Source organism: Panthera uncia, assembly GCF_023721935.1.
Source record: "Panthera uncia isolate 11264 chromosome B3 unlocalized genomic scaffold, Puncia_PCG_1.0 HiC_scaffold_1, whole genome shotgun sequence".
NCBI classification, from domain to species: domain Eukaryota; kingdom Metazoa; phylum Chordata; class Mammalia; order Carnivora; family Felidae; genus Panthera; species Panthera uncia.
The window spans coordinates 72,752,886-72,766,875 of record NW_026057582.1 but is presented as its reverse complement, the minus strand read 5'-3'; the positions used below and the strand labels follow the sequence as shown (position 1 = coordinate 72,766,875).

Here is a 13,990-nt window from a genome sequence, read left to right as displayed (position 1 = left end):
AGAAATGCAACAAAATGTTAACAGCATTTACCCCTGGGTAATGAGATTATGATTGGATTTTATGTCTACTTCTCCCTTTTGGTTATGTCCACATTGGACAAATTTCATGATAAATCACACATGACATGTTGTCAATCAATTAGACAAGAGAGGCCTGGAGGAAGAGAGGCAGGAAGCAGACACAGACAGCAGGAAGTGTGACTAAACTTACGTATGCAGGAGGCCCGCTGCCAGCTTTATAGAAGCAAGACCACAGAGCCACCCAGCTCCAGGGACACTGCAAAGGGCCTGACAGGTGGCAGGCAGAACAAGAGCCATTTCACCAGCAGGAAGGGCCCCAACATGCAGTCTGGACTGCCTGCTCTCTTGTGCACAGTGGTGGCCTTCATCCTCTTCGGTAAGGAGCCCACCACCCCTGCAGCTGAGGCCCAAGGGAGGAGGTTTGGGCAAGAAGTTAGAAGATAACTTGACTGTGCCTTTCTCCACTTTGTTTTCTGGGTGAAAACTGGCCTGTTTGTGACAGCTTTCTTGGGAGCAATGTCAACAACTAAGTTATTTTTTCTTCTTTTCTACAGGTTCCAGCAATACACAGAGCGTCACTCAAACTCCAGGTACAGTGAATAAACAAGAGGGAGAATCTGTGACCTTGCACTGTAGTTTCACACTCAGCTATACTTACTATGTGATGAGCTGGTTTCGACAGCTTCCCAATGGAAAGATGACTGAAATCATTAATCTTTATTCTACTAGCACAAACACCAAGAAAGGACGATATTCTGTATCTCATCAGAAAGGAAACAAAGCCCTAAGTCTCACCATCACAGGCTTGATGCCTACAGACTCAGGCGTCTATTTCTGTGCTGTTGGAGAAGCTGCACGGTGAGAGGAGTGACGGGGAGAGCCTTACAAAAACCCCCTGGGCTCAGCATGAAACAGCCACCTGCTCCAGGAGCTTAGGAGAAAACAACCCACAGAACAGGAAAAGGTAAACAGAAGACAGGGTGGGTGGCACTGGTGGGTCTAGAGAGGAAGTTGATGAATGTTCTAGCAACAATCTTTCCACATCTGGTATCAAAAGAAGAGATGTGGTTACAAAATCCCAGTCTCACGAGTATTTTCATCGCATAATCCCATAACCAATCAGGATATGCATCTGTCTCTTCTGCTACCCAACATCCATCCCTCCTTGTCTGGTGACCACACCTGGATTTTCCCTGGATAACCAAGCCACGCATCCTCCTACCCCATGTTGAGGTTTAGATGGGCTGACCCCAGCCTTGGACTCCCTGACCAATTAACATAATTCATCTCTCTGACCACAATGATTGTTTCAAGAATGGGTACCTGCCCCAAGTCTACATCCCAAAACTTAATATGAAACTCTTGGGAATACGGCTGGGGATGGAAGAGGCTAGGATATAACCCTACAGCTGTTAGCAGCCCTCTTCCCACCACAAAGGAAGAGCATGATCCTGAAAAGAGAGAGAATGAAACCGAGATCCCTTAACATTGTTTGAGGTCTGGACTCTGCAGTGATTAGAGAGCTACTTGGGATTTTTCAGTTGTGCATCCCATCTGTCTTCACTTGTGTTCCTCCAGAAGATGATAAGGATTCAAGTACAAGTCGTTTAGTTGGGAGGTGATCCCAGGATGCAAAGCAAGGGCAGTGGGAACAATGACAAGGAAGGGAAGTCCGCCAGTGAAGGGCATGTGTGTTAATGCAATCCCTATCAAAATACCCCAGCATTTTTCACAGAGCTAGAACAATCAATTCTAAAATTTGTGTGGATCACAGAAGACCCCAAATAGCCAGGCAATCCTGAAAATAGAAAAGCAAAGTAGAGGCATCACTATTCTGGACTTCAAGGTATATTACAAAGCTATAGTCATCAGGACAGTATGGCACTGGCACAAAAACATAGATCAGTGGAACAGAATAAATGATCCAGAAATGAACCCACAACTATATGGTCAACTCCTGTGACAAAGCAGGAAAGAATGTCCAATGAAAAAGATAGTCTCTTCAACAAATGGTGTTGGGAAGACTGATGCAACCTGCAGAACGAAATTGGACCACTTTCTGGACCACACACAAAATAAATTCAAAACGGATGTAAGACCTAAATGTGAGATAGGAAACCATCAAAATCCAACAGGAGAATACAGGCAGAAACCTCTGTGACATCAGCTGTGGCAACCTCTTAGTGGACACATTGCCAGATCCAGGGCAACAAAATGAAACATGAACCTTCGAGACTTCATCAAGATAAAAAGCTTCTGCACAGCACAGGAAACAATCAACAAAATCTATGAAATGGAAGAAGATATTTGCAAATGACATATCTGGTAAAGGGTTAGTATCCAAAATCTATAAAGAACTTAATCAACTCAACACCCCAAAAAACAAATAATCCAGTTAAGAAATGAGCAGAAGACACGAACAGGCACTTTCCCAATGAAGATGTCCAGATGGCTAACAGACACATGAAAAGAGGCTCAACATCACTCATCATCAGGGAAATACAAATCAAACCACAATGAGATACCACTTCACACCTGTCTGAATGGCTAAAATTAATAACACAAGAAACACAGGTGTTGGCAAGGATGTGAGGGAAGGGGAGCCCTCTTGCACTTTTGGTGGGGATGCAAACTGGTGCAGCCACTCTGGAGAACAATATGGAGGTTCCCCAAAAGTTAAAACTAGAACTACCCTATGATCCAGCAATTGATTACTAGGTAAATTTACCCAAAGGATACAAAAATACAGATTTGAAGGGATACCTGGACACTGATGTTTATAGCAGCATTATCACAATAGTCAATCTATGGAAAGAGCCCAAATGTCCATCGACTGAAGAATGGGTAAAGGAGAGATGGTAGACATATACAATTGAATATTATTCAGACATCAAGAAAAAAAGAAAAAAGAAAAAAGAAATCTTGCCATTTGTGACGATGTGGATGGAGCTAGAATGTATTACGCTAAGTGAAAAAAGTCACTCAGAGAAAGACAAATACCATATTACCTCACTCATATGTGGAATTTAAGAAAGAAAACAGGTGAACATATAGGAAGGGGATAAAGGAAAAAAAGGAGAGAGGGGAACAAATCATAACAGACTCTAAATGATAGAGAACAACCTAAAGGCTTTCTATCACTTGCAATCAAAAGAGACCTAACTAGAAACACTAATATAGACAACATTGGGTGAAACAAATTAACCAAACAAAATAGTTCAATACTACTTTTTAAAACTCCTGGCTTGGGGCGCCTGGGTGGCGCAGTCGGTTGGGCGTCCGACTTCAGCCAGGTCACGATCTCACGGTCCGTGAGTTCGAGCCCCGCGTCAGGCTCTGGGCTGATGGCTCGGAGCCTGGAGCCTGTTTCCGATTCTGTGTCTCCCTCTCTCTCTGCCCCTCCCCCGTTCATGCTCTGTCTCTCTCTGTCTCAAAAATAAAAAAAAATAAATAAATAAATAAAAAAAATAAAAAATAAAACTCCTGGCTTGCTGCAGGGGAGACAGGTTACAACTCCTCAGACTGTCCAGATTAGATCAGTTGTTCAGCCCTTTCCTCCCACATCATCCAGGGTGGTAAGGGGAAGGGACAAATTTAACACTGTACCTGTTATTACACTGAACATTTAACTGTTCTCTCCCCTTTCAGACTCTTCTGCTCAGGGTCACCTTGCTTACTGCTGCCAGATTAATCTCCCTACTGTGTCCCTCCAAAGAATCTTGTTTGCTTAAGACTTCTGGATTCCTTGTGAGACTGTCCTTTTCCCAAATCTCAAATCCTGCTCCTGCTAGTTGCTTCTCCAGAAATATGTTTCCTCCCCATTTCTACCTTTTGAACTCACTGTCTCTCAAAATCTAGGTCACATCTTTTATGTTTCTGAGGATAGCCCAGAAGCAATGAGCATGCCTAGATCTCATATCTTGGGTTCTAATACCAGTTTTCAATACCAGGAACCAGGGTTCCTTGGAGAAATGGCTGATTCTAGGGCTGGGACAGGGAATATGCCAGATGAATCTGAAGTATTTTGAAGTGTTAAAAGAGAAAGAAAGAAAGAAAGAAAGAAAGAAAGAAAGAAAGAAAGAAGAAAGAAAGGGAAAGGAAAGGAAAGGAAAGGAAAGGAAAGGAAAGGAAGAAAAAAAAGAAAAGAACCACTACCACCTATGATGGGGCTATGTTAGGGGACATCAGAGTCAACTAAAAAAGCTCTCTGTGGCCAAAGCTGGAACAATTGAAGCAACAAAATAAAGTCATGTTGAGTAATAACCCAAAGTATAAAATAAATATCCATGAGTCACTGATATAAATAAATTATTGAATAAATAAGTGAGGCAGAACAGACAAACTTCCCATGCTTTAGAATTCTAAATAATTTATATAGATACTCCACATTTCCAACTCCTCAAGTGTGGGCTGCACGTAGTGAGTTCCTTCCAAAAGGGACAGTATGGAAAGGGTGACAAAAGAGCAACAGTGGATTGGGGCACCTGGGTCACTCAATCCATTAAGCATCTGACTCTTGATTTTGGCTCAGGTCACAATCTCACAGCTTGGGAGACTGAGCTCTGGACTGTCAGTGTAGAGCCTCCTTAGGATTCTCTCTCTCCCTACCTTTCTGTACCTCCTCTGCTCACTATCTCTCTCTCTCTCTCTCTCTCTCTCTCTCTCTCTCAAAATGAATGAATAGATTGTTTTTTAAAAAATGAAAACGAGCAACAGTGGAGAAACCTGTCAAATACCAGCCTAGCTTGCTGATCATGGTCAACATCACCAGAGATGTTGATAGCATGTCATCTTGATATGACGTGAAGAGAAATGGCATGTTACCTCTGTGATCTTCCTCCCCAAAACCCATAACCCCAGTCTAATCATGAGGAAATCATCAGAAAAATCCTAATTGAGGGACATTCTGCAAAGCGTCTAACCAATGCTCCTAAAAATTGTCAAGATCATCAAAAATAAGAAAAATGAGGAGTGCCTGGGTACCTCAGTTGGTTTAGCATCCAACTCTTTTTTTTTTTATTATTTTTTAAAATTTACATCCAAATTAGTTAGCATATAGTGCAATGATGATTTCAGGAGTAGCTCCCTTAGTGCCCCTTATGCATTTAGCCCACCCCCCCTCCCACAAACATTCCAGTAACCCTCAGTTTGTTCTCCATATTTATGAGTCTCTTCTGTTTTGTCCCCCTCCCTGTTTTTATATTATTTTTGTTTCCCTTCCCTTATGCTCATCTGTTTTGTCTCTTAAAGTCCTCATATGAGTGATGTCATATGATTTTTGTCTTTCTCTAATTTCACTTAGCATAATACCCTCCAGTTCCATCCACGTAGTTGCAACTGGCAAGATTTCATTCTTTTTGATTGCCGAGTAATACTCCATTGTATGTATATACCACATTTTCTTTATCCATTCCTCCATCGATGGACATTTGGGCTCTTTCCATACTTTGGCTATTGTCGATAGTGCTGCTATAAACATGGGGGTGCATGTGTCCCTTCGAAACAGCACACCTGTATCCCGTGGATAAATGCCTAGTAGTGCAATTGCTGGGTCATAGGTAGTTCTATTTTTAGATTTTTGAGGAACCCTCCATATTGTTTTCCAGAGTGGCTGCACCAGCATGCATTCCCAGAGCATCCAACTCCTGATTTTGACTCTGGTCATGATCTCAGAATTGTGGGAATGAGCCTGCATTGGGCTCAACACTGAGCATGGAGCCTGCTTGCAATTCTCTTTCTCTCTCTCTCTCTCTCTCTCTCAGCCTCTGTCCTCTGCTCATTGCTCTTTTTCTCTCTAAAATAAAATAAACTTTAGGACACCTGCGTGGCTCAGTCGGTTTAGCACCTGACTTCGGCTCAGGTCATGGTCTCACACTTTGTAGCTTCAACTGTGCTGGTTCTGTGCTGACAGCTCAGAGTCAAAGCCTACTTCGGATTCTGATTCGGGTCTCCCTCTCTCTCTGACACTCTCCCGCTTATGCTCTGTCAGTCTCTGTCTCTCAAAAATAAATAACAAACATGAAAAAAAGTTTACAAGAAATAAAATAAAATTTAAACTTAAATTTGAAAAAAAATTTTAAAAAAGAAGAAAAATCTGAGATATTGTCATAGCCCACTGGAGCCTAAAGAGATATGAAAACTAAATGTAATGTAGTTTCCTTGGGGGACTCCACAGGAGATGAAGAACTTTAGGCAATCAAAGTAAAACTACTGAAGTATGAACTGTAGCCAATAATATATCAGTATTATTTATTAATTGTGGCAAATGTACTATTTTAAGATGTTCATCGTAAGGGAAACTGGGTATGCAGTATGGAAATTATGTGTACTATCTTCAAAACTTTTCTGTAAATCCAAAACTGTTTGAAAATTAAACATTTATTATAAAATGCTTATAAAACTATAGATTTCTTATGACCTGCATGTTGTGGAGGGAGAATTACAATTTTATGTATAGTCATATCATTATGTATACATCAAAAGGAACTTTGAACTGTGTTATCCATACATGGCCCACTAGCTAACGTGGCTCTTAAACACTGGGATTGTGATGAATCCAAATTAAAATGTGCTGTGAGTGTAAAATACACACAAAGTTTCAAAGGCTTAGTATAAAGAAAAGAATGTAAACAATCCTATTAATAGTTTTATGAACCAATGTTGAAATGATATTTGGAGATTACCAGGTTAAATAAAATATATTTTTAAAATTAATTTTATATATTTATTTATAGTTTCTTTCAATTTGGCTACTAAAAAATGTAATATATTTATGTGGCTCACATTGTACTTCTATTGATAGTAGTGATCCAAAAGATAGACATGAAATGTTAATAATAGTTATTCCCAGCAGTGGAATTCAGGGTAATTGTTTTAGCTTTCCTTTTTCTAATTTTTCTTAAATAAATGTGGGTTCCTTGTACAATAAAAAAAGTAATGAAAATAAAAAGACACATAGAACAATTGCTATGAAATGTCACACTAAAAGATGGAAGCACCAAACAGAAACGTCAAGCCAGAGAGTCCTTCATTAATTAATTATTCATGAATTCATTTGAATACACATACATTAAGTATCCCATGTACAAAGCACCCGGACAGTTTCTGGGAATACAAACACACAAAAAAAGATGAGCTATAATTATTTCCTATAAGTTCACTTTCCACTTGGCCAGTTAGGCTTATAAATAAAACTTTAAAACACTGTAAGGTCAATGATACTATGGGATTCCTGTTGTCAATTCTCCTCTATTTCCTGCCTTAAATGTTGCTGTTTTTCTGGCTCCAACCTTAGTCTAATTCTCTGTCCACACCTGGACAGAGAAACTAATACCTGTGTGCCAGTGACTATGCCTCTAACCTTGATTTTGCTCCAGACCTATGTATGCAGCCCACAGCCTTTGGGTCAGATGACCCTTGAGCAATATAAAATGTGTAAGTCTAAAACCCATAATCTTTTCACCTCCCCTACTTCATGCTCTTCTGCTTCCATATTTTCTTGTTTTAATTAGTGATACTGTCTTACCTTACAGCTCTGCGTAAAAGGCAGATTTAGGTATTTTACTTCACTTCTCACAGCTCTTTAGACTTAGCCTGGCACAGCCCACATATGACTCGCATTTAGCTGCCTCATCTCCTGACACATCTGTCACCAACGTAGACCTGGAATTACCAAAATACTGAATTCAGGAAATATCATGAGTTAACACACCTCTCGTCTCTATCCTTCCCTCTACCCTTCTCTTTGTTTGGAGTTTCCAACCTCATAACCACCTCCTCCTCATTGCCCTCTGACTTGTTCTCTCTCAAGCCTTCCTTGATCTTCTGGGCAAATTTAAAGTCTCTCTCCTCTGGCCCCCTATGATATTTGTACTTATCTATAAGAATAGCACTTATCTCCTTACATAATTTTGTACTTATTGCCTGCTTCCTCTAGGATACTCAATTTCTTGAGAGCAAGGATTATGTCTCTTTCACCTCAATATTCCCAACATGACACAGAACATGACAAGTAGAAGACTCTCAAGTTTACTGAATATTTCCCATCTTCCTCCACCTTTCTTCCTCTACTGGGATCACTCTTACCCCCTAGAATAGTTCCTTGAGTGCCCCAAGCAGGCTTCCACCTCTGGATATTTTTACAAGAGTAGTCTTGCTTCAAATGTTGCCTTCACCCATCATTCAGATCACTGCTCAAATGCTACCTCATCATAGACGTCTTTCCTTCAACCCTATATAGTTAGTACTCAAGCAACACATCCCTCTTTCCCCTTACCCTGTCTCACATTTTTTTCATGGCAGTCATCATTAGCAGACATCATTATATATTTGATGGCATATTTTTTATCTGTCTATCCACCAGAATAAAATCATCAAGAAGCATAGGACTTTGTCTGAATTATTCAACAAATGAATAAAGATCTGATGCATGTATGAAAAAAGTAAGTGATGTTATTTATCACCTACACATGACACTGTGTCTCTTCCATTTACTCTCCATCTGATTTTATTCTCAACAAGACATGTATCTAGGACAAAAGAAGAATGAAGACACAAAACTCCCAGATTTGTGAAAGATAGTAAGACTCAGTAAGGAATAATATTATAACTTTAAAAGGGGGCAATGGTTCAGCTAACCATTGTTTTTATTAATTTTGTTTTGAGAATGCATTTTACCCTCTAATTCATTTATTCAACAAATATTTATACCACACCTATCATCTGTTCCTTTTGAAAACTTAAAAGCTGCCTAATACATTTGTATCACTGTTCATAGTTTACAAGGTCCTTTCTCACATTCCAATGTATCCTCATAAACAATTCTTTTCCTAGAGGTTGCCCAGAGTTCCTAGTGGTCTCCTGCACTTTCTTTGGGCCTTTTCAACATGCTGCCTATGTCCCCAAGACAGCAAGGAGAATCTCTCATCTTAGCTAATTCAGAAAACTTTCCTAATGTAACAAAAAAGCAGAGGCCTAGCCCGTCACCGTTGCATATTGTATTGGTTAGAAGCAAGTCACAGGTCCCTCCTACACTCAAAAGAAGGGATTAGCCAAAGGCATGGACACCAGGAGGCAGGAATTTATCTCTCTACCTTAGTTCACCATCTGACTCCCAAAGATTAATTAATATTCCTTCTACTTGCAAAATACATTCATTCACAAACACTCCCAATGAACCCAAGAGTCTCATCTCATATAGTCAGATCTCTTACAAAATCACATCATAAATGATGTCCAAGTCCAAATGCAGCTCCTGGGTGTCATCTGTTAAGTACAGCTCCTGGGGCACAATTCCTCTCCATCTGTCAAGCTGCAAAACAAGCGACCTGCCCCAACACATCTAGATTACAGTGTTAGATCACATATGACCAGGAAGGCACAGGTTAATAGCTATAGACATTTGGGTCCAAAAGAGGGGGAAATGAAAGGCAGAAATAAAGCTGGGCAAACCGTAGGAGTTCCTTGATTCGATTTAAGGCCTGGAAATAATTCTCAACGGTGATCCGTTGGCTTTTACATCTGCCCTCAGAGTCATCTCTTTTCTTTCACGAAAGGTAACACATGGATGCAGTTGAGTAGTTTTATAAACCTGCTTCCTGCCAGTAGAGTTTTAGGGGTCTGACCTCCTCCTTTTATTCTGTATTCTGTCCCTTTCAATCCAAGCTGGTAGTGTTTCTGCTGAAATCATTTTCTCAAACACCTCCTGAGTCTCCCGTGGTTTTAATGAAATTTACTCTTTTCGAAAAAAGCCACATCCACAGGTCCTTTCCAGAAAAACTGCACCTGTGGCCCATGCTCTGATGGCTGAGGGACCAATCTCTTAAGCTTCTTAGAAGTCCTATCATTTGCTTGGGAGTCACATCCAAATCTCTTGAAAGAGCTCCTTATGTGACTGAATACTCCCACCCCTCAATCCTTCTGAGGTTTGATGAAAAGTTATGTAGTCACACTGTCAGTTTTTTCACTCTATCTTAATTTTAGCACCTCTTTCCATTTGAAGAGATTGAGAACTTTCAGATTCATCCAGTCCTGGTTCCATTTTGTTTAACAATTCTTTCCTCCATTTATCTCTCTTCTCTTCATTTCAGCAGCAAGAAGAAACCAGGTGGAACCTTCATACGTTGCTTGAAATCTCCCCAGCTCTACAACCGAGTTCAGCTTCCGTGTAACTATAGGAGGCAATTTCAAAATTTTTCTGCAACTCTTGACATGGATTCCCTTCCTCCAGTTCCCAATGACATATTCTTTGCTTCCTTCTAAGACTTCACTAGCAGTATCCTTAAAGTCCGGATTTCTGTTAACCCTTAATATAGAGCAGATAGAGCTGTATCTAGAAACACTGCCAGCTTTCCCTCCCTGATGCACACCAGGAAGTCAGGATCATGCAGAAAGTCACTTTATAACTTAAAGTCTCGCCATCGGGCACAGACCTGACAGGTATTTCAAGGTGTTTCTCTCTTCCTTCCACCTGTTCCCAACTGTTCTACATCCACTATGTTTCTACATCCATAAATAAAAACTCCCAGAAAAAAACTTAGACAAAGTCAGTAGGACTACTAACAGTGTTTTGCTTCTTTTAGATAGAGACAGTGCAAGGAAAATTCTATGTATATGATTAGAAATAGAAAGAATTCCCAGGTAATGCAAACTGAGAATTCTTGGAGTTCTTGTATCCCATGAGATCAGAGTATGAGAGGGCCAGGCAATAAAGATAGAGAAGAAGGTACTAAAGTAGAGTAGCTGTACTTTATATTTGTTTGTTTGTTTGCTTGCTTGCTTGCTTGTTCACCAAAACTGAAAGGCTCTTATGACTTTTCAGATGTTGAAAATAAGGAAGTTTGGCTAGAGGGCCTCATGAGGCCCTTAATTCTAATTTTTGTGATGCTATGATTTGAAAATATAAAATTTAAATTAGTGCTGGTGTTGAAGTAGAACTCTCATAATGCTAGTCTTGGCACTGAGGTCAAGCTCTTGATCAAGTTTCAGTTGAGAGCTCAGTGATGTTGGCCCCTATTAATATTCCAGCCAACCAGAACCCAGGGAAAACAGTGAAAAGTAAGGTCTAAGAATTAGGAGGCCAACTTGGATAATCAGCAATCAACTTATATATGAAAATGAGTACCTTCGTGGGCACATCACAAATATACACCAAAAATCCGTCACACTCAAACTCTAAGTCCCAGGGGGAGATTGGCTAAAACGGATTACCTCCCAGACTGGTAAACATACAGGTAAACCTACAGGTAAAATATCTCCTTTTTTCTATCCCCTGACACCTTTTATTTACCCTGCTACTTACTATGAGTAATTTTGCTTCTGGATATGTTTAGATTTATTTCAGAGCAGTTGCTTTCATTTTATTTTTAGTTTTTCACTCAATTGTAAATGTTAATAAAGTGATACTAGAATGTGTCCCACATCCCCAGTGGTCTAGGTGTTCAGGACCTAGCACTTTTTGTTACAACTCCTCTATCCATTCTAATGTACCCCCAGCCCTGAGAACCACTGGCCTAGAATACTTTAAGGAGGCTGCTCCTCTGTCTGGCCTCCAGGGGGCAATCGTGCCACTAACACAAGTCTCAGAACAATGAGAAGATGCTGACACTCTCTGGGGGTGCGTGAGAGGCCTGAACTTAGGACAAAAAAGGAATAAGGATGAAAATTAGAAGCCTGAATAATATTGAGGTAGTTGAGGCCAAATCTCTTTAAAATTCTCCTAAAGTTTAGGGAAGTCTGTGAGCAAATCTTTTCCTTCTTCTGCAAGCGCAATTGTCCCAATGCCTGCCTTAGACCCAATCCCAGGCTTGTAAACCTCTTTATTAGAAGGTCCCCACTTCATTTTCATTCCTTTGGATACGATTCCCTCTATAACAGTGGTTATAAAGGTTCATCCTTTGATACTCATGCCATGTGTGACTCTCCCGAGTGACAATTTCAGCCGCCAGGATTTCAGGGTTTTCTGAAATACTTCCCAGAAACATCCTGGAAAAAAGCCACAGAGGTTTATGGTTTCTTTTTAAAGATATATCAGGGTGATAATGAGTTGTGGGGTTGTGAGAGCCCAGATACATGATTAGTTCAAGGAGTTTAGGAGCTGCCAAAATAAACATTCAGCTGCCTACCTATCTGGTTAAGAATCAGTAGTGGAGTCTGGGACAATGATCTTTTACGAACAAACTTTTTAATCTCCTTTAAAAAATATTACAGGGGCGCCTGAGCAGCTCAGTCGGTTAAGCATCCGACTTTGGCTCAGGTCATGATCTCGCGATCTGTGAGTTTGAGCCCCGCGTCCGGCTCTGTGCTGACACCTCAAAGCCTGGAGCCTGTTTCGGATTCTGTGTCTCCCTCTCTCTCTGACCCTCCCCCATTCATGTTCTATCTCTCTCTGTGTCAAAAATGAATAAACGTTAAGAAAATTATTACAAAGAAATTAGAGAAAAATTGTACCAATCTTAATAAATGCAATGGATATGAACAAATAATTTCCAAATTACAAAAATAACAAATACAAATAAAAAGAATCCTCGGAGCACCTGGGTGGCTCACTCGGTTAAGTGTCCCACTTGGGCTCAGGTCATGATCTCGCGGTTTGTGAGTTCAAGCCCCGTGTCCGGCTCTGTGCTGGCAGTTCACAGCCTGGAGCCTGCTTCGGATTCTGTGTCTCCCTTTTTTCTGGCCTTACCTCACTCACACTCTGTCTCTGTCTTTCTCTCTGTCTCAAAAATAAATAAAAATAAAAAAAGTTTTTTTTAATGTTTTAAAAGAGAGTAAGAGTAGACAACAGAAGTAGGAGGATAAAAATAGTAATAATCAGTGCTAGAATTAAGGCAGTAGAGACAAAGAAGCAAAGGAAAGAATCCATTTAAAATGGTTCTTTGAAAATAATTAGAAAATGGACCATTCTCTAATAAAATTTATCAAGGAAATAAAGAACATAGAAAAATATTGTGTAAAGGAAGACTGTAGCTACAGACACAGTAAAAATTTAAATAATCATAAGAAGGCAGAAATAAATCCATACAAATTAATTAAAAACTTAAACAAAAAGTAAGACTTTCTAAAATTTGTCATCCAACAAAACTGGAAAGAAAAATTGAAAACTTGAATTTACAGGCAAATTAAAGAAATTTAAAACTCTAAAAAAAACATGGTGTTTCACAAGCAAGTTACATCAAACCCAAGACCAATAATTTCCATTCCTGACTACTGAGAAAAATAAAAACAGGAAGAGTACTACTCAACACATTTTATGAGACCAAGAGGACCACAATGACAATAATAAACACAGGTAGATGACAAAGTACAATTATAGACCAATATCACCTATTAAAAACAATGACTGCTCCTAAAAATATTATCAAACCAGCATTGAATATTGAAAAGTAACACTAATACACCATGATCATTTAAGATTCACCCCAGGAGTATGAGGAAGGTTAAATATAAGTGCAACATACCACACATAAAGACAGTAACTATAAAATTATCTCACTAAATGCAGAAAAGTGATTTGGTCAAGTTTAACATGTATGTCTAATTAAAACCTCTTCACAAACTACAAAGAAAAGGGAACTTCCTTACCCTGAACAAGGGAATCTTTGAATTTGTTTTCAAAGTGAGATATTAAAAGCATTCCCTTAAAGACTTGAAAAAGAGAAAGATTTCCAATATTATTCTTTCTATTCTACATTTCACTAAATGTCTTAATGACTGCAGTAAAATAAGAAGAACATTAGAACTGGAAGGAGAAAATACATCTATCATTAATCACAGATAGTTGATTCCATCGCTGGGGAAGAAAGTGTATAAATGAGCCTAGAATATCTTCTCCCAGAAAACTAGAAGCTATCACAGATTACAGAGGCCATGTCACAAAGGTTCAGGAGCCAGACTGAAAAGATTTCAGCTAGTAAAGAGGGGACAATTCCCACATCAATAAGACCATGAATCCAATCAACTAAAACACATC

The 13,990-nt window shown here is 39.6% G+C and overlaps 1 long non-coding RNA gene and 1 gene segment (V, D, J or C); one reads left to right on the top strand and one right to left on the bottom strand.

Annotated features, from left to right (window-relative positions):
• The first annotated feature begins 213 nt into the window (after nucleotides 1-213).
• The window catches only part of LOC125910333 (T cell receptor delta constant-like), a 168,017-nt gene continuing 154,240 nt past the window's right edge, over nucleotides 214-13,990 (top strand). The window contains 2 exon segments of the C gene segment in view: nucleotides 214-397; nucleotides 576-611. Coding sequence covers nucleotides 214-397; nucleotides 576-611 — 220 coding nt within the window.
• LOC125908834 (uncharacterized) overlaps nucleotides 5,585-13,990 on the bottom strand; it is a 132,177-nt gene continuing 123,771 nt past the window's right edge. The window contains exon 3 of the long non-coding RNA XR_007453447.1: nucleotides 5,585-7,683. This is a non-coding gene — a long non-coding RNA (uncharacterized LOC125908834). The remainder of the gene's footprint in view (nucleotides 7,684-13,990) is intronic.